Source organism: Scophthalmus maximus, chromosome 2 (assembly GCF_022379125.1).
Source record: "Scophthalmus maximus strain ysfricsl-2021 chromosome 2, ASM2237912v1, whole genome shotgun sequence".
NCBI classification, from domain to species: Eukaryota; Metazoa; Chordata; class Actinopteri; order Pleuronectiformes; family Scophthalmidae; genus Scophthalmus; species Scophthalmus maximus.
In genome coordinates, this window is record NC_061516.1 from 1,701,309 (window position 1) to 1,721,893 (window position 20,585).

General features: G+C 41.3%; 1 protein-coding gene across 2 annotated transcripts; it reads right to left on the reverse strand.

Annotated features, from left to right (window-relative positions):
• Positions 1 to 320: 320 nt before the first annotated feature.
• On the reverse strand, positions 321 to 20,360 carry aco1 (aconitase 1, soluble). Of its 2 annotated transcripts, XM_035625915.2 has the most exons (21): positions 20,226 to 20,360; positions 18,795 to 18,927; positions 18,518 to 18,686; positions 17,378 to 17,515; positions 17,191 to 17,260; positions 16,904 to 17,087; positions 13,314 to 13,453; positions 13,046 to 13,217; positions 12,596 to 12,696; positions 11,857 to 11,973; positions 11,441 to 11,600; positions 11,205 to 11,340; positions 10,836 to 10,920; positions 10,193 to 10,349; positions 8,465 to 8,589; positions 8,262 to 8,366; positions 6,838 to 6,980; positions 6,306 to 6,453; positions 3,836 to 3,958; positions 1,792 to 1,977; positions 321 to 1,704 (listed from the first exon to the last, which is right to left on the reverse strand). In XM_035625915.2, exons 2-21 carry the CDS (start codon positions 18,907 to 18,909, stop codon positions 1,588 to 1,590), a joined length of 2,691 nt encoding a protein of 896 aa, XP_035481808.1. In that variant the 5' UTR covers positions 18,910 to 18,927; positions 20,226 to 20,360; the 3' UTR covers positions 321 to 1,587. The 2 variants fall into 2 exon arrangements, 1 of the variants encoding a protein (XP_035481808.1); XR_004790195.1 differs by lacking the exon at positions 321 to 1,704 and having other exon boundaries at positions 1,838 to 1,977; positions 6,314 to 6,453.
• Positions 20,361 to 20,585: the final 225 nt, after the last annotated feature.

Sequence of the window (20,585 nt, forward strand, 5' to 3'; positions counted from 1 at the left end):
ACACTCTCATAGAGAGCTTTTGAAAAATACTTGTCGATAGTGAAAAACAACTTTTAGGACGTTTTTTGACAGAAGTCCACTATCAGTGAGCAGTGTAGCGACAGCCAACAGACTATTTATGGAAATAAAGGGCTTTTAGGGACTATTTCAAGGCTCATTTTCTCCAGCATATAAAAAGAAAAGCATTCCAATATGCCTTGTTACTCTTAGTGTTTGAAGTTTATGGGCCAAGGGACTGCAGATGAGATGAGCTTCAAGCAGACTAGTATTAGGGTTATTTTAGTCCCTTCTAAAAATAAATTACACAGAAACAGACACGATAAATTTCAGGGAAAATGGTTTAAGTCACATTTCATTTAGTTTAGCAGTATCCTGAGGTCTAATGCATTGCGATTGTAAAGAACATGGAACAGTTCAACACAACGGTGACGACTTGAGGACACCACCAACGAATGGAAACAGCGAAATGGAAACCCAACATTAATGTCAAACACTGCTTCACCAGTTTTGGAATGCTGGAAAAGAAACCAGGAGAATAATGTGCTCTCACAGTGAAGCTACACCTGATTACTCCTCCTCGGACATATATTATAGGTTCATCACCACCAATATGTACCGTCACTAACATAATCCATATATCACTTAGAAGCCGAGATGTACATAAAATGTATTTCTATCATGGTGAAGAATGAACTTTAAATCTCAACATGATTCATATGGCGATTCATATATTATTTCTGCTTTATTACAACCTGGCTCTAATTTGTGACTATAGCTCTTTGTTCTTCAGCACAGTGTGTTCAATCCATCTCCCTGCTCACAAAACATCAATTATTATTTTTTACTCTTAAACCTGCATTGTTTACATCCAGCTTTCCTGTCTTTGTCGATCAATGGAATGGTGAAAAAAACATTGGCCAGAATGTTTATCACGTCACCTGCATGCACTCATGTGCACATGCAAATGCACAGCAAACAGGGACACAAACGTAAAGACAAAGTCCTCCATAGTGCAACTGCAGCACGCATAATACAGAAGACTGCATAATACAGAAGACTGTGATGCTGTAGTACCAAAGCTCATGACTGGTACCATAGACTCAGCTCCAGATCTTAACTGATAGAAGACAAAAAAGTCAAGCCTGTAATAATGTGGAATAATCCATCGCCTTGGTTCAGATGTATCACATAAAAGCAAAACTACTGCTGCCTCTGAAAGTGCAGGCTGGAATTTCATTCTTAAGGCAATGAAATACAGGAGGACATCTGGTTTGCGGTGAAACATTTTTACCTTCTGTATGGCATATCAAAATCAAGTATCATCCTGCCTTGCATATCTTCATTCATTATTTATATCTCATATGCAGTTTATTCACTCAGGCTCTCCTCTATGATTCAAACATGACTCGTAGCAGTGTTCTCAAAAATGAGAAGATTGTGTCTCTGTGAGTGGCTCATTGCATCGAGCGTGGAGATTGAATTTTACCTGTACATTTTCCGTCTGTCGACTGTTACGTTAGATTCATACCATGTTGGACTGTAGCTCAGAATAAGAACAATTAAACTTCCTGCGCTGTGCTCTGCATGTTAGTTTTCAGACATTTTGCGGATCATGTAGTTGAGGATTCCCCCGTGGTGGAAATATGCCAGCTCCACGTCTGTGTCGAATCTCATCCGCACTTGGAATGTTTTCCCCGTGTCGAGCTGTGAGGGCGAAAGAGACGTCAAGCATCAGCTTAGACAGAGAATTGAATTCTGACCCTGATCTCCAACAAATTGTCCTCAACAAACCTGGACGTCGACAAGCATCCTTGGAGTGAGGTGCTTGGGGATGATGATGGTGTAGCGCTCTCTGCCGGTCAGCCCCAGGCTGTCAGCAGTGTTTCCTGGTAGATACTCCAGAGGAATCACTCCCATTCCCACAAGGTTACTGCGGTGGATCCGTTCATAGCTCTCTGCTAGAACTGCCTTAATACCCTACAAGAACAAAAACAGGTTCCTACTTTTAACACTTTTCCAGAGCTTTTAATTTTTTTGCCAAATCTCCGTCTCAGTTCACAGAAGAAACTGATCACAGGACGAAACTTTCATTATCAGACACATGATAATTCAGCTACACCTGTGACAACTATAGCCGCGTCCCAATTTAGGGCCGGTATCCTTCAGAGCCCTTGAAGGCTGAACTGAAATGTGACAGCCTTGTCCACGAAGGATTTCCTATTTGCATCACCAGCTTGTCCCGCCCTTACAGCTGCTAGCTCGGTAGCTTTGTCACCGGTGCACAATGAATCCTGGGATAGGTTGGATTATTTGTTGCTTGTGAATGGAAGGATGTGTGAAGGAGCCTTTGAAATGGGACAGTCCTAGTAACACTATAAGTCTTCAAATGCAGCCTACAAACGATGGTGCCCATGAATGGGACACGGCTCATTTTCAGTGATTAACCAAAAGTTTTGGGCTTTCACTTTGACGCTCTTGGGACTAAAATTTGAAAACCATGATCAGAGTAACATTGTGAAAAAAATCACAATCATCAGCCAGATTTTATGACTGAGCCAAATATCATATAAAGATATTATTTGTTTAATTCATTGGCTTTAAATATAAGTTTAACACAAAGTCTCACGGATTGTTTAGGTCTCAGTGTTCATCTCGTTCTCTTCTAAAATCCACAAATGGAAGTGCATGATCTATTTTAAACACCAGTGACTGTGTCACTCAGTGTTCAGACATGTTGACGACACAGTTTGATCTGGACACCACATGGTCCTGAGATACAGGAGCACTTGTGCAAAGACTCATTTCATTATCTTCACTAACAGAGAAAAAGAAATGCATTTGATGATTTCAGATAAAAAAGAGAACAGCTGATTGTTACATTCGGCATACTCTGTCGGCATGGGAAGATTACCTAGAAAAAATTGCTCATATACATATTGCAGCAAATAATAAAAAACCTAGCGATGCCTGTGTAGTCCCATCTCTTAATTTACTTGCTTTGTTTAGCTCTGTTGACATGCTGTCAGTACAAACTGAGGTCACTGATGAAGGAAGGGTCCAAAATTAACTTTTTGGCTTACCAGCCAAGGTGGGTGGTAGATAATTTTTTACGGAATTAGTTCTATCTAAGTTATATCGACAGTGTCTTATATTTCTATCGAAGAACAGTTATTTTGCGATAATTACCTTTATCTCCCAGCCCTTTGACAGCTATTTTTAAACAGTCTGAGTGACGGCAACCAGCAGCTTTCTCTCGCATGTAAGACATTTTTTTTCTATCCGCCAGAGTGGCGTGTAGTCTCTATAATTGACTCGCCAAAGACAGAATTTACCGGCATTTTGCTACTGGTGAGTGCTAATTTTGGACCCTGGATGAAGACAATGTGATGTTGCTAGAAAGCTGTGAGAAAAGCTAATAAATTAATGGTTTCATATAGAGCTGCAACAGTTAATCAAGTGTAATCGATTACTAAATTAATCAGCAACTATTTTGATAATCAATTAATTGGTTCAAGTAGTTTTTATGAATAAAATGTCAAAATGGTTTGATTCCAGCTTCTTAAATGTGAATATTTTCTGGTTTCTTTGCTCCTCTATGACAGCAAACTAAATATCTTTGGTGTTTGGATGAAACAAAACATAATTTTGGGGTTTTGGGAAACACGATCTACATTTTTCACAATTTTATGACATTTCCTGGACCAAACAACTAATCGATTAATCGAGAAAAGAATCGACAGATTAATTGATTATGTAAAGAATCGATAGTTGCAGCCCTAGTTTAATACAGCTGATGTTCCAATGTAAGCTATAAATGGAAATGTGTGATACTCACTAGCAGGAAGGGCCCTTTAGCTGCCCAGTCTCGGGAGCTGCCTGAGCCATACTCCTTCCCTGCCAGAACCAGCAGAGGGACGCCGGACTGCTGGTATCTCTCTGCAGCATCAAACACGTCCAGCTGAACAGGAGAGGGGAAAGGTGAAACAAATTTACGACTCAGTCCATTAAGGCCCCTGTACACTGTATAATAGCAATGATCCTGCAGGTCAGCCAGTGTGAGAGGACTCTAATATTCTAAATTTGAATTAAATCATAGTCAGTACTAGGTTTTAAAAAAAAATAAAATGCAAACAAAATTAAGTCAGTCATCAGTTTTCATCATCCATCATCATTTTGTACTGTATTCATGTCATGGTTCCACTGCAGGAGCTGTTCACTTTGAAAAAATGTTAACGGCGTCTCTGCGTAGTTCCTCATTCACAGTTCCTGACAGAAGAGACGTGTAACCACAAATACAACAAAATAGAGCGACAGCTGTGTCATTGATTTAAGTTAATTATTGAGTGTAGTCAAAAATGCCACAGTCGAGTGGTACATCCCAAAATGTATGTATGTATGTATGTTGCCGATTTGACTCATGATTACAAAGATTCATCTGGTACAGCATAAAATAAAATGAAAGTTATGAATGTAACTACGGTTATATGAATCCCGAATGACCGCCAGAGGAAGTGCTTAAAGCACCGAATATACCATTCGCGCATGCACAGTTCGAGTATGTACACCAATAATGTCACATGTGACCCCTGGATGACCCGAGAGAGGCTATATCTTTCAGGGTCATCACGGGTTCCTTTCCTACGGAATCTTCTCGCAGGATCAAAAGGATTCAAAATGACAGTGCTGGAGATCTTGGGGCTCCTAGGGAATGCATCCTCCGAGCCCCCTCAGAAAGAGGGACACCAGATTGGGACTCCCCACTGTGCCGCCATATAAACTTTCAGGGTAGAGGGAGACCTGCCGTTGTTCAAGAGGGACTGCAGGACCTCCAGGATGGTAGGCAGGGAGCAATGTACTGGGTCCTCACTGTGGGCGGAACACCAATGGCAGAATAGCCATAGTCACGAAAGTCCTTGGCAAGCCTCTGAGCGGGACACTGAGGACCACGATAGCCAGTGGAGTGAACCAGTGGTAGTGGATGGGCCCGGGGGGCCCCTAGACCCCTTTGGGCGGAGGCATGCTTCTGCGGAGACTCGGAAGCTGCCTCCAGCTGAACCGAACAGCTCCCCTGGTTCCACCGGGACACTACGGAGGGTCCTCTTACACGCCTCAGTCAAAGGTGACTGTGCGATCTGGGACCGGCATGGGCATGGTTGGAGTAGACACCTCCACATCCTCGGGGGGAGCATCAGAGTGGCGACCTTGGAGAAGGGACCTCATCTCGGCCAGCTCGGCGGATAATCGATTCACTTCTAAGTAGGGGTTTGGGGATCATATAACGATCTTTTGGGATAGAATCACCATCCCTGATCTGAATCATGATTTTTCTCACAATCTAGGCTCAGCCACCAACTTGATGTAAATAAAGCAAAACAACTTAAAGTGCCCATATTGTCAAAATTGAGATTTCCTGGCTTTTTTCATAATAAATAAGGTCTAGGGGCTCTGTAAGTACCGTTAAAGTGTCAAAACGGTCAATAAATTGGTACTAAAAAAACCCGAATATATTTTCTTAAGGATATCAAAACTTCCAATAAAACACCAGAAAGGTGTACAATATGGGACCTTTAATACAGGGAGCGGGGAGTGCAGACGCTGCTTTCACCGTCATGGTTGTAAACCGCTGTAAAAAATTAGTTTCGGCGAAACACAGCCACTAACTTGATGTAAACAAAGACAAACAACTTTATTCTGGGAGTGGGGAGCGCAGACGCTACATTCACCGTAAGGGTTGTAATCTGCTGTAAAAAGTAAGTTTCGGCATAACAAAGCCACCCACCTGAGGGCCTTATTTTCAAGGTAAAGAAAATAAAGTGAAACACATACCGTACACCCGGAGAGGCAGAGTAAAATGCTACCGTACCATACCAGTGCCGTCGCAGCCCTTGGATGATGAACAAAATGTAGCTGCTCGGGTCACTACAGCGACGGTAATTTATTATTAGTTTAATGTGTTAGCTTTTAGCCAATGCTATGAAATCCAATGCAAATGCACGCGAGAAGAAAAAAGGAACAGAACCTCTGATGATACCGGAAGATATAGCCTCTCTCGGGTCATCCAGGGGGTCACAGGTAACATTGTTGGTATACATACTCGAACTGCGCATGCGCAAAGGGAATATTCAGTGCTTTAAGCACAGCCTCTGGCGGTCAGGAGGGATGAAATAGAACTGTGTATTGGGGCTTTTACAAAACCACATACTGTATGTATTTATGTATGTATATGTTACATACTCATGGCGATGAAAGAAAGAGCTGAGAGGAAAGGCTTCCTGGTGGGTGTAAGAAAAGTATTGCATGCTGACCGTTTCACCTGTTGGCAGGTGAATGGTTTGTGGCGCCTGCTTGTTGAGGAACTTGTTAAAGAGGCGGATGTTTGCGAATGTCCCTCTGGCCATCACGGCGTCGTTTCCTCGACGGGAGCCATACGAGTTGTAGTCTCGAGGAGTCAGACTAGTCAAAACACAAACAGAGTTAAACAGAAAGTTTTTATGATTTCTGAGTGGAGTTGATTGTGTTTGTAGACATATCACAACACAACTGTGATTTCATAAAGGCGATAGGAGGAAGGAAACTGACAAACATGACACCAATATTTCCTGTGCAGTGGGTTTTAAAAAAGCAATAATATCATGAATCTATTCAAATCAGGATGTATTGATCTTATGACTGAGGAAGTGTGTGTGAAAGTAATGTGTTGTCACAGCAGAATTGTGACTTTGGGTGTGATTATTAGTTGCAGTTTGACTTGTTCACAGTGACTCATACTGACTAAAGAAAGGTACTGTAACCTACACAAGGACTGCTGCCACAGCCTGAAGCAGTGAGGTCACTCACCCTCTGTTGGTCAGGTAGCGAGCTGCGGTGCTGTTCCTGGCAATGTTCCCTGCAGGAGAGATGTGGTCCGTGGTGACTGAGTCTCCCAGATTCAGCAGAACGCAGGCATCTGTTATAGACTCAGGAGGCTGCAGCTTCATGGTCTGAATCGAGGCAAAGCAACAACCATATAATAATGAAAAACAATGAATAATAATAATAACAAGGGGCTCTAATGAAAACTCAAGCATTGAGTATCGTTTGATCCCATGCGTCTTGAGATGACACCGCAAATTTGAAGATGCTAGTGTGAAGTCTGCCGGAGGAGTTTGTTAAAGTATGACGTGCGAAAATGGCCAAATTTGCACACTAAAATCGAAATGGTTGACTTCCTGTTGGTCGGCGGTAATGGCGACCTCTTATTTTTTTGTAGGTCTTTTTGTGATACAAGTGCCTACCAAATTTCGTTTATCTACATCAAATGCAATGTGGGGGGGAATGTGGTAAGGGGCTTTATTGAGTTATTTTGACACGCACATGCCCAAAACCCCTAAATTGTCAATTTTATCAAATTTTTCACCGGTTCTGATGCGTGTGCAAAGTTTTGGGCAGGTCGGAGCACATTAAGTGCCTCAAATTAGCAATTCATTTGGCGTACTACTACTACTACTACTACTAATAATAATAATAATAATAATAATAATTACAGGCTTGGCTTGGGCCCTAATAAAAATTATTATAATAATAATAATAATAATTCACTCAATTATAATAGGTCCTCGCTCTGACTTTGTCAGTGGAGTTCGGGCCCTAATAATAATAATAATAATTATGATGATGATGATGATGAAAGCACTGTCTGAGGCTAAAACAACGTTATCTATATGCAGCCATGTAGGTAAACACAGGTGATACTAATCACACTGAAGAACAGAAGCTCATTGTAATTATTACAAATGTGATTAGTAACGACTTTGTTTACTGTGTTATTTCAAAATGGCTGCTGTGAAAAAAGCTCTAATATCTTCAGGACAGTAGAAGCAGCAGTGACTGTGGTGGAACAGTGTTGAAGTCCATGGCTGCTAGAGTTGCTGCCTCGGTCAGTGTGACTGAGTGTTTCATGGAGTTCAAGCACACACTGAGGAAACTTTCCCATTTGCCATATAGTCTATACATTTTTTTATAGATATAAAAAACATTTGTATAATTTTAATGCATATGCATAGGCCTTTCACGATTACTCTTTTTTGTTGGACGATATATTTTCCCTGAAATTATTGCAAAAATAATTGCCATTTCAATAATGACAATAAAATTGACATTTCAAGACCATTTTTTGCTATTGCATCATGTGAGCTTGCAGTATACTATACACTAAAGACTTCTTGGGGAACTTAAAAGGAGATTCGTAACTGTCGGAGGATGTAGTGATTCGTATCATTTACCAAACCACTGAAGAACGGTGGAGACTTGATGTAAGTTGATTGATGATCCCAGGTATAGAGCTTGTCAGAGGGAGCAACTAAAGAGTTCCAACGTTCATTCACTTTCTAGAACAACACAATCCAGAAAGAGTCAGTCAGTCAGTCAGTCACATTTATATCAAATTGCTTAAATGCTGTTCCCGTAAGACTAATGGTAACACTACCTCAATCTTCTCATACACTTCTTTAAACATTGATGGAATGACAAATATTTTCTCCACAGCCTGGATCTCTTCTCGTGTGGGCCAGATGTCCCTCAGGAAGATCTCTTTGCCTTCAGAGTTCGTGGCTGCAGACAACAAGAGGACAATACTTAAAGAGTCTGAAAATCTGCTTTGCCTAGCGCATCAAGCTCAGTAGCCGTTTTGGGCGTGAAGCTGTAATCACATACAAAGTTTAAAAATCAAGCGTAATTTCTGTCATTGTGGGCAATCCGATGACATCACATAAAAGAGTCAATTAGTCAATACAGCCTCTTGAGATGTAAAATATTGACCTTAAAGGACCTTCTCCAGAGCTGCACACCACTACAATGAAGCAACAGTGCAAAACCCTAAGTTAGATCTTTTATGCTATCATGAGGAGGGTAAATTTTTTTGGGGTTCATTATGAAACTGTCAGGACAAATTAGACCAAAGCGACTGCCACAGTCAAGGTAATTAATGGGGAAAAATACTGTTTCATGCAGTTTGCGATAAATTATGATTTTTTTACACTTGAGCATAATATGACCCTTTAATATTTGATTTAACAGGCAAAATCTCGATTACCAAGTCAATATATGTAGTATGTGTTTGGTGAGACAAATCACTGAATTTAGAAGTGCATGGATAAGCTGAACTGTTAATTTTCAAATTTAGAGAACTCAGCACTATATTATAAAAGGTGCATGTTTTATTGTATAGTCAGTCTTATACTCATAGGCTAATACTGATATTTGTTCATCTCTAATCTAAAAATGTAAAGACTAAAACAAACTCAACATAATTGCACAGCATCGCTTGTAAGAACAAAGTAGCCCGTAGATTATATACTGACTCTGAACAGATAATATCTGTAACAGGATATTTCACTGGATTTTACCACAATCCTTGAACTGTAACCCAGACCGCCTCCTGGCTAAACTGTGCACCACCACTTAAATGGTTCTAAGCAGCTGTATTGGCCTTTAAAAGCCTGAATTGTTTAAACGACACTGAGGGAACACTGAAGGGCCGTAACCACTCCGTGTTAAAAGCATGCATAGTGACGGATTCTCCTAATGTCTCCAAAGGTTAAAGTCATAATTAATCCTCTTGTTAATGTCTGATGGCCTCTGTGAAGAAGTGATAACATCACAAGCTATGATAAGTTAGCCTTCAGTTTTCCCTACCACAGGTTAAAGTTACAGGACACACACCATCACTCACTTTCAAAGTCATTGTGGACGGTTACATAAAATGAACTAAATGAGCACCTACATAACCCACAATGCAACTTAACTGCTGATGGTTTGGTCGGCGATTAGTGTTTGTTGCGTGTTGTGTGTAGCGGGCTAATGTAGCATGCAGCCTGCAGCAGAGATGAGGAGCTGGCTACATAGGTCTGATGAGCATTTTACAGATAAAAATTCCTCCTCCTCCAACTGATCCTGCTCAGTGTGACACAACCAAATGTGTATCATGATCTTGCCACTGACCATGCCTTCACTTTTATACTGAGTGCATAACTTTGTTCCCTGAGGACTTGTCACAGCACAGCTTTGAAGTAAAAGTCAAAACTTACAGCAACACATTATGTGAGAAACTTTTGTACTGTGCCGAGTACTGTTTTATTCTTTGAGTGACGAGTAATAAATAAAGGTTTACAACTCAAAATAAAGGGGCAGTTTTTATGGGAGTCTCAAAACTCACCAATGGGCTCTGTCTCGAAGTCTATCCTCACTGTGCCTGCTATAGCATAAGCAATGACGAGTGGTGGTGAAGCCAGGTAGTTTGCTCTGGTGTTGGGGTGGACTCGCCCTTCAAAGTTTCTGTTTCCTGAAAGGATGCCCGCAGCAACCAGATCTCCCTGAAACATGTTAAACAGGAGTGAGATAGAATATTAAATACATTCATAATCTAAAACGTTTTACTCTTTATTTACAGTAGTAAATATAGTAGAAATACACAAAGAGAGCACTGTTCACTTTAAGTGGCTACAATATTGCTGTCACCACAGGAGAAAGAGTGAGGACCCCTGGGAAGAGCTAAAGACACCGAGAGGTAACATCAGGTTTTACCATACATTGACGAGACTGTGGCGGCCCGCCATAGTCTAATTTGTTACGCCATAGACTCATAAACCGAAAATATTTTTACACTTATCATGGCAAAAATAAAAGATCTCGACAAGAGAGTCTTGTTAGAAAATACTGAGCGTGCATTCATTACAACCAACCGCAATCAACAGATATTATATATTATTCTTGAGGGTCCGAGGTCCACCCCCCATAGTCTCTCAAAATCCTATGGGAGACACTGGACATGATACAGTGGGGATGTAAACCACAGGTACCTGTGTTATGGCCTCCACCACTGGCTCTGGGAGTGGCCCACTGTTGCCTATACACGTCATGCAACCGTATCCAACAACCTCGAAGCTATGAGGAAAGACAAGGCAGCAAATTAGCTTCATGCTAACGTCACCTGACTGCACTGTGGCACACATTTCCATGTACATAAAAATTTGCTGCAGTGCATATATGCAACTGTAGAAATGGATTAGGAAGCGAGCTGGCACCAAGACCTACTGAGTCGAAGATTTCATACTTGAAAATGAAATAAAACAAAAAGGTAGATGAAATGAGAATAGGAAAAATGAACACGAGCAGATAAAATTGAGACAATAAACTATGAAATAGCAGGTGAAGAATGAGTGAGCTACCCCAGCTGAAAGAGGTAGTCCATAACACCACTCTCCTTGAGGTAGTAGGTGACTACTCCACTGCCGGGTGAAAGGCTGGTCTTTATGTACGGCTTCACACTCAGCCCACACTCTATTGCCTTTTTAGCAAGAAGTCCTGAAAAATAAACCGTAATTATTATTGATACTCTCAAATTGACAGTTACAAACCCCATGAGTTGATATTACACAAATTCCAAAGAGAGCAGTCTACACACCGGCTCCCAGCATGACAGATGGGTTGCTGGTGTTGGTGCAGCTGGTGATAGCAGCGATGACCACTGAGCCGTGGCTCAAAGTGAACTCTTTTCCATTGAACTGGAAGGGGACTGCGGCGCTGTGGCCCTCAGGGGCCACTTGGAAGCCCTTGAAGCCTTGCTAAACACATCGCAAGACCAAAGTAGATCAAATATTTTGTGAAGCACTAAAAGTAGCAGCAGTTTAGCCATACTCATCTATTACTTAGGAACAAACTGGACAGGGTATCATTTGAAATCTGTCATTACCAAAGTCAAGGAATAGGTGTGGAAAAAGTTAACCTTAATGTGTAGATGTGCGGGAACTAATGGAGAAAAATGTTGCAGATTTATTAAGTGTGGATATAGAGAAAACATGAGACTGCACTGGTGTTCACCTTTGCTCCCAGACAACTTTCAAAGTCTTTTTTCATGTCAGAAACAGGAATTCTGTCCTGGGGTCTTTTGGGACCACTGCAGCATGGAACCACTGTACTGAGATCCAACTCCACCACCTGAAGAAGAGAGAGACGGAGAGATCATTATTTTGCAATACGTTTCTTTGCTTCACTGTCCACAATGTTGAACTTCATACTACTTCACTTACTCAATTATATTGAAACTCATTTTTAAACAACTCAATAAAGGGGCAGTAACCGATTTTGGAGAAAGCTTGTCTTTTGTTGATTTTACTGCACTGACCTGGGGCCTGTACTACGAAGCAAGGTTAATCTACTCTGATTTAACTCAGGGTTAACCACAAACCTTGAGATTGACTTTTACAATTAAATGTTACTCTGTGGCAGCAGCAGAGTCAGGGAGGCTTGTTAACAACACATTGTCAACCGAGTTAATGGCCTCATTGACAAATGAACCGACAGCTAGCAGACTGCAAGGATACAATCGCTGATTTTTACAAAAAGAGAATTGGATTAAAATCACTTACTGCACCTTTAATTGTATTCTTATTATTAGATTTTTGTGTTTAGTAGCATGTCACAAATCTTGACATCCAAATAAAATAGTATCAGTAAGAATCACAAACACAGGCATTTTACCTACTCAAAGTGAATTATAATCTACCTTTAAATTGTGCTACTGCAATGAACAAAACATCAAAATGATGTTGACACTGACCAGAGTGAAATCAGGATCCTGAGAGATGTCGGAGTAGTCTCTGAACATTCCCACTGACTTTAGGTACTTTGTGATGTAGGCCAGCTTTTCTACATCTCGCCCTGAATAAAGACAAGGAAGACAAAAGAAGAAATCCTCACCTGTGATAAATCAAGTGGGGGTCTGTAAAAATCAAGCATATGTTGATTTACGTGAGGAGCCATGAATCTAAAAATGGGTTTTGGGTCTCTTGGTTTTGCAGTTATACTTCAACAAAGCTGATTATACAACTTTCCAAAAAATTTAGAAAAGGTCCACATCTCACATCAGCAATGGGACAATGTTAATGAGCTTTTTAGCAGCGCTGCATTGTTTTCTGGCTGATAAGTTAATAACTTCAAGCTGGTTTCAGATATACAAAAATGGTAGAAAATCATATGTGGTGTTGTACAGAAAATGTCTCACACTCACCGGTCTGCGCGAGGTACTGAATGCTGACGTCGTCCACGGGGAAGAAAGCTGCTGTGGCTCCGTACTCTGGACACATGTTGGCGATGGTGGCTCTGTCAGCGATGGACAGCTGAAGCACACCCGGACCGAAAAACTCCACAAACTTCCCCACTACACCCACCTGACGAAGGTGCTGAGTGCAAGGAAGGGGAGAAAGATTATGATACCAATGATACGACATAGAAGTGGCCAACATGTTGGAGGAGCTGCATGGAACAATTGTAATTACCTTTGTAACAGTGAGGACAATGTCAGTGGAGGTGATGAGTTTTTCTGGGGTTCCGTGCAGCTTGTATCCCACCACCTCAGGCAGAACCATGCTTATTGGCTGGCCCAGCATCACAGCCTCCGCCTCAATTCCACCAACGCCTGAAAGGTTTGTAGACGACTCTTATTTAATTTAATTATCACACCGCAATTCATGGGGTTTTGTAACTGTCATCTTATCATTAGCCAACAGTGTATCCATTGCACTTTATCATAAATGAAGGCAGGGATTTCAACTTCAAAAATCATACTGGTCCAATGTTGTGTTTGCTCTCTTGGCAAAATGGTACAATAAATATTTTACGGGTGTCAGTATTTCTCTCAAAGGCAAACAGCTATTGTTGCTCAGACTAGTTCAACCTCTACAATGTAGGAGAGGGAATATGAATATATTCCTTTATGTTATAAGTATATGTCATTATGTTGTGATAAAGATACTCATCTACTACATTATGATATAGTGGATTTTCTGTGATGCCTACATGGAAAATTGATCATATAGCAATGACTGTTTTGAGATAACCTAGCAATATATGTATGTCTATACAAATGATGGCATCTCAGCGCATTTATACAAAAATTATATATAGATGGCTGACAAATTAATTTAGTATCAATATATAGTGTAGTCTTGTTCGATCCTAATGCACTGGATGGAATTTTTTTTTCACACTGGCAGGACAAAACACATTTTATAGCTGCATTATTTGATCCTTCAGCAACTCTGAGGCAATACAACAACCTCAGTGCTGACATTTATGAGCTTATAAAGTTGCCTAATAATACATCCAACACAGAGCAACATCAGGGTCAATTTGTTTTAGTCAATCTGATGTATGTAAGATCAATAATGACTCTCCTTTTAGTTTTGTTTTGGTCTCTACCAATTCTAGAATAATACACTGCTCAAAAAAATAAAGGGAACACTTAAACAACACAATGTTACTCCAAGTTCATCACACTTGTGTGAAATCAACCTGTCCAGTTAGGAAGCAACACTAATTGTGAATCAATTTCACCTGTTGTTGTGCAAATGAAACAGACAGGTGGAAATGAGAGGCAATTAGCAAGACTACCCCTATAAAGGTGTGGTTCTGCAGGTCGTGACCACAAACCATTGTTGACCAAGTTGCGCAGCTCATCCAAGATGGCACATCAATGCGAGCTGTGGCAAGAAGGTTTGCTGTGTCTGACAGCACAGTGTGCAGAGCATGGAGGAGATACCAGGAGACAGGCCAGTACACCAGGAGACGTGGAGGGGGCCGTAGGAGGGCAAAAGGCCAGCAGCAGGACCGCTACCTCCTCCTCTGTGCAAGAAGGAACAGGAGGAGCACTGCCAGAGCCCTGCAACATGACCTCCAGCGGGCCACTAATGTGCATGTTTCTGCTCAATCTGTCAGAAACAGACTCCACGAGGGTGGTATGAGGGCCCGATGTCCACAAGTGGGGCCTGTTCTTACAGCCCGACACTGCACGGCGATTGGCATTTGCCAGAGAACACCAATATTGGCAGATTCGCCAGTGGCGCCCTGTGCTCTTTACAGATGAGAGCAGGTTCACACTGAGCACATGTGACAGACGTGAGTCTGGAGAAGTCGTGGAGAAAGTTATGCTGCCTGCTACATCCTCCAGCATGACCGGTTTGGTGGTGGGTCAGTAATGGTGTGGGGAGGCATTTCTTTGGATGGCCGCACAGCCCTCCATGTGCTAGCCAGAGGTACCCTGACTGCCATTAGGTACCGCGATGAGATCCTCAGACCCATTGTGAGACCATATGCTGGTGCAGTGGGCCCTGGGTTCCTTCTAATGCATGTCAATGCCAGGCCTCATGTGGCTTCAGTGTGTCACCAATTCCTCTATGATGAAGGTATTGATGCTATGGACTGGCCTGCCTGTTCCTGACCTGAATCCAATTGAGCACATCTGGGACATCATGTCTCGTTCCATCCACCAACGCCACGTTGCACCACCTAAATCTCCATATGCCAACAGATAGCTACCATGGCCCCATAAGTGACTAGAAGCGCACTTCCTGCGGAAAAATAGCTGGGAGAAGACAACGCAGCCCACTGCGCCAAGGTGATCTCGATAGATAAGTGTCATTTTGTCAATGAAAAAAGAAGCAGCATTCATACAGAATGCCTCAGCATTCACACATAAGAAAAGAAGTAAAGAAAGAAATAACAAAAAACAAAGACATTAATAATATGGACCTGGATTCGAACTGACAGTCTTCTAGCTGGGAGGCGACAGCGCAGACCACTGCGCCAAGGTGATCTTGCTACATAAGTGTCATTTTGTCAATCACAAAAGAAGCAGCATTCATACAGATTGCTCCGCATTCACACATAACAAGGAAAGAAAGTTAAGAAGTAAAGAACGAAAGAAATACATAGAAAAGAGAAGAAGAAAAATCCCACAACAACCATTTTTGCTGAGACAGATCATTTGAAGCAAGTGGGCTGATAGGCACAGCGACAAAAAGTGTACGTAGCTCAAACGCCGTGAGACGAGATAGCCGCTACGGAAGAATAAGCATAATAATAATAATAATAATAATAACTACATCAAGTGAACATGGATTTGAACCAACAGTCTTCTAGCTGGGAGGCGTACAACACAGCCCACTGCGCCAAGGTGATCTTGCTAGATAAGTGTCATTTTGTCAATGAAAAAAAAATGCCTCAGCATTCACACATAACAAAGAAAGAAATACAAAGAAAAGAGATCCATGTGACATGGATCGGGATTCGAACCAACAGTCTCCTAGCTAGGAGGCGATAGCACTAACCATTGCACCAGGGTGATCTCAATAGACAAATGTCATTTTGTCAATGAAAAAAGAATTGCAGCATTCATACAGAATGGCTCAGCATTCACATAAGAAAGAAGTTAAGAAAGAAAGAAAGAAAGGAAAAAAAACAACAACCAAATCCTTTTTGCTGAGACAGATCATTTGAAGCAGGTGCACTGATTGGCACAGCTGCAGTGCGTTGGCTTATCATCTCCATAGGACCCAAGTGGTTTGAAACTAAATCCTCTTGCAGGAGCTAGATTCGAACCAACAGTGTTTTGGCTGAGAGACGACAAACCACTCCACTGCACCAAGGCGATCCCGATAGACAAGTGTCATTTTGTCAAAGAAAAAAAGAATTGCAGCAATCGCAGCTTGGCCCCTACAGGCCATTTTTTGGTCAAATTTTCATGTTTAAAAGTCATCGGAAATATGACAGAGCTTAGAAAACGGTGTACGTAGCTCAAACGCTGTGAGACGAGATAGCCGCTACAGAAGAAAAAGCTGCATAATTATAAAGATTTCGAAAATCTAGATGGAATATAAACCCATTTAATGCTTAATATTAAAACTGTATACCTTTTCATTTATCTTGACTGGAAAACATTAGTTTTACCATCACATTAACGCATTTTACCTCTATATATGACGTGTCGAAGCAGACATGAATGGGGATGAGGACAAAAGAGCAATTCATCACAAATTATTGGAAAGAGTTGAAAGTATAAGTCTTCTAAAAACAGCAGGTATTGTCTCACCCCAGCCGAGGACACCCAGGCCATCAATCATGGTGGTGTGGGAGTCGGTGCCCACCAGGCTGTCGGGGTAGAAGAACCCATCGTTGTTAAACACCACTCGTGCCAGGTACTCCAGGTTGACTTGGTGAACGATCCCTGATCCAGGAGGAATGATTCGCATGTTCCTAAAGGCTTTAGAGCCCCACTAGGAACCACAGAACATATTTAATGGTAAAACGGAAAAGGCACTGGAAATAAAAACGTATCAGATATGAAGACCTTGCATGGGGTTTGTTAATTGTTCAGACCTTTAAGAACTGAAATCTTTCTCTGTTGCGGTCAAACTCCAAATCCTGGTTTTTCTGAAGGCTATCAGTCCTTGGGGAAAAAAAGAGAGGCGATGATCATGTTGTAGCTACCTGCAGGACAATATTGTATCTATGTACTTATGGTGCCATGATGGTGCCATGGTACAAATAGTATGATGAGCCTTACTTCCTGTTAAAGTCCACTTGGATGGAATGATCAATGACAAGGTCAGCGGGACAAACTGGATTAATCTTCTCTGGGTCACCACCAAGTTTCATTACTGCATCACGCATGGCTGCAAAGTCCACCACAGCAGGGACACCACTGCAGGGTGGGTTCAGAGACACAGCAGGTCAGAGTGAGTCCAGTCTACATTTTCAACATTCAGATATAACTCATCCTTAGTTAACTGATGTAGCCAGCCAGTCAGGGCTGGGAGATATCATCGTGAGTATGAGTAACATTTATTTGTCAATATTCAGGAGCTAACAATCCACTGATGCCTTTGTTTGACACCACATCTTCATAACACTTACAATATTCTTAATTCTTGTCACGATCAACAAACCCAATGAAAAGATGAAAATGAACAATATATAAATTCACCTCTCAGTACTTCTTCACACTGTCTGTGCCTCTCAGGCCCAAGTCCATTGGGTCTTACCGATGAGCTAAATCTTTACAAACAGCTCATGAATACCCACTCTAGCTATATTTTTGTTTTTAAGTCTCAAGAACTTCCTAAAGCTGCTGGTCATTGGTGGTTTTAACAAACGTTCCTCTAACAGGAGAAAAATAGTTTTTTGTATAGGGGACTACTTTCAGCAGTCGATTGATCCACATTAGTTGCTGCATTAAGAATTTCTGGCAGCAGGATGGTGTGTGTCAGTGTGTGTGTGTGTGTGTGTGTGTGTGTGTGTGTGTGGTAGGATCAGTTCATTTTTGGTTTGAGTCTGTGCACAGCATTCTTGATAGATTTATCCTTTCATTTGTGTGAGTTTTATACATATTTCCCAAAAATAATTCAGATCGAAGCAGCAGAGGCTGAGATATCATGACTTTTAGCTTTAAGTATGGGTCACCCTACAATAAAACTGGATCCTCTATTTCCCATAATGCATCTATGACTAATGATGACTAGTTCTGCCGATGACTTTGACATGTATGTATATGACTGATGGAGTTCTCCATCAAAATTAAGTTTTGTTGGTTCAAAAAATATCTCTTCCACTCAACAGTACTTGTGTAAAGGGTTTAATTGATTGTGTATAAAACCTGCTGAACAACTCATTGACATCCAGACACAATGGAAAAGCGTAGACATACGTGAAGTCCTGGAGGATGACACGGGCAGGTCTGAATGGCACCTCCACAGTTTGAGCCTGGGTCTGCTTCCAGTTGAGGATGCTCTCCACATCTGAGCTCTTCACCAGAAACTCATCACAGTTCCGGACAGCAGACTCCAGGAGGACCCGGATGGAGAACGGCAGACGGTCTGAGGAACAGAGGGACAGTGAACCTCTCTGGACTATCTGCTCCCAACACTATACAATAACAATGACAAGAGATTTTAATTCTACGTTCAGTATGGGTTTGTTGTCACCATATCTGCTGTCTCCAAGTTTGAAAAGATTGAAAAACTGCTGCTTCGGGTCCTCAGGGTCCAGGGGCTCAACAACGTGTTGAAAAGGATTATTCAAAGCCTTAGACATCCTCATCTATGTCTCAGTATGAATCTAAAAGAGGAAACATAAGCAATGAATGTATGGCTGTTTTTAACACTGTAAAATTATTACAGCAGATGGTAACTGCACATAAGATGAAAATGAATACAATTAGGGATATAAAGTATTTTTTAACAAACAATATAGATGGTTATTTACAGGATCCAGTCTAGAATCCTTCATATTCAGTGTAACAGTGGAGTCCAGGCAGAAAGGTGGAGCTTGAGGGTCAGTGAACTTTTGGCCCATGTTTTTCAGACCTTACATAACTAAAATTCTTTCACACTCTGACAGACCTTTATACAGGGAAATGGGCCCTAGTCAAAAATGAACACTAACTGAAAAAAAATTATCTGAAAATCTGCGTCTACTAAGAGTGAATTCCTGGAGAGAGATGTCATCTATGTGATATAATGATCTTTTGACGGGGCCTACGCACCCTGAGCGTCCACATACTTTACCTTGAAATACAGGTTAATTTTGCTCTGCTGCAGAGAGCAAAGTCTAATACTGACAATATGGTGTGATGTAACAGGGCACGGTTACAACCACCATTGTTTTACTTTGAGGACATGTGCTCAATAGAAATAACAATGTCATAGTAACAATGTATGTTTTGTTAAAGTACTGATCATTTGGGGTATTGACCTAAATGTGTGTCTACAGTACCAAATATCAAAAGCTGAATGTCAGGCCAGATTTGTAGTGTTGTTTGTGGAGTATAACCATAAATTAGCATTTTGCCAGTTCAAGGTAAAGTTTGGAGCCTTAATTATTAGTTTTTATATACCTAAAACTAGCGTACCAAACAAGCATCACTATTTCAGGTAGAACTTTGACAAACTCAGCACACAGAAGGAACAGCTGGGAATATTTTCATTGCTAATCATAAATACTGTTAGATATGAGGTTTTAACAAACTTGTCATTAGAAACTAACCATGTTTACCTGCCACTCATGCTTCCCTGTTCCCAGTTTCTCCACCATTGGCCTTATTGACGTAAATTAGCATTAGCTACTTTGACAAACTATGACATTTATTATGGTCTAATTATTGTCTAAATTATCAGTGTATAATTCAAACACGAGGAACGACCCATGTTTAACAGTTTACGATCGGCTACTCCGAATACATTACATCAGGATGACTTGGTATAATGGCATATATGTTTTGAATGCAGCAGTCAGTTAGCTAGCTTACGGCCCAAATAATCTGCATGAGAGCACGGGGTTTTTACTACGTTGTCGGCATGACGCTGCGGTACAACCCATGATTAAATAATTAAATTAAGTCGGATTTGATTACTTACTTGAAAGTGAGCTGCACCAGAGACACTGCAGAGGGCTACCGTGGATTACCTGCCTACAACTCTGCCCCTGCTGCAGCTGCGACTTGGTATTTTCACACCCGAGGTGGAGGAAGACCGGCCCATACTCGGCCTCTGATTGACTTAGCCTGCTACTCTTCCCTACTTTCAACCAATCAACACTCTTCATTTTTTAAGCTAACCCAATCAGAGGCATGGGCGGGTCTTCTTCCAACTCTTCTTCATCTGTCTTCTAATGGCGATTGGAAAACCAGCTCACATTTGTATTACCGCCACATACTGGATTAAAGAGTGGAACAAGAAACCAGCAAGAAAAAAAAACACGTCATACCGTTGCAACCT

Coding starts and splice junctions, on each gene's coding strand:
- aco1 (XM_035625915.2), bottom strand. CDS start 18,909: ATGAGGATGTCTAAGGCTTTGAATAATCCTTTTCAACACGTTGTTGAG. Junction 17,261..17,377: donor CAAGTGGACTTTAACAGGAA/GTAAGGCTCATC, acceptor TTTTTCCCCAAG/GACTGATAGCCTTCAGAAAA. Junction 1,978..3,835: donor CTAAAGGGCCCTTCCTGCTA/GTGAGTATCACA, acceptor TTGTTCTTGTAG/GGTATTAAGGCAGTTCTAGC.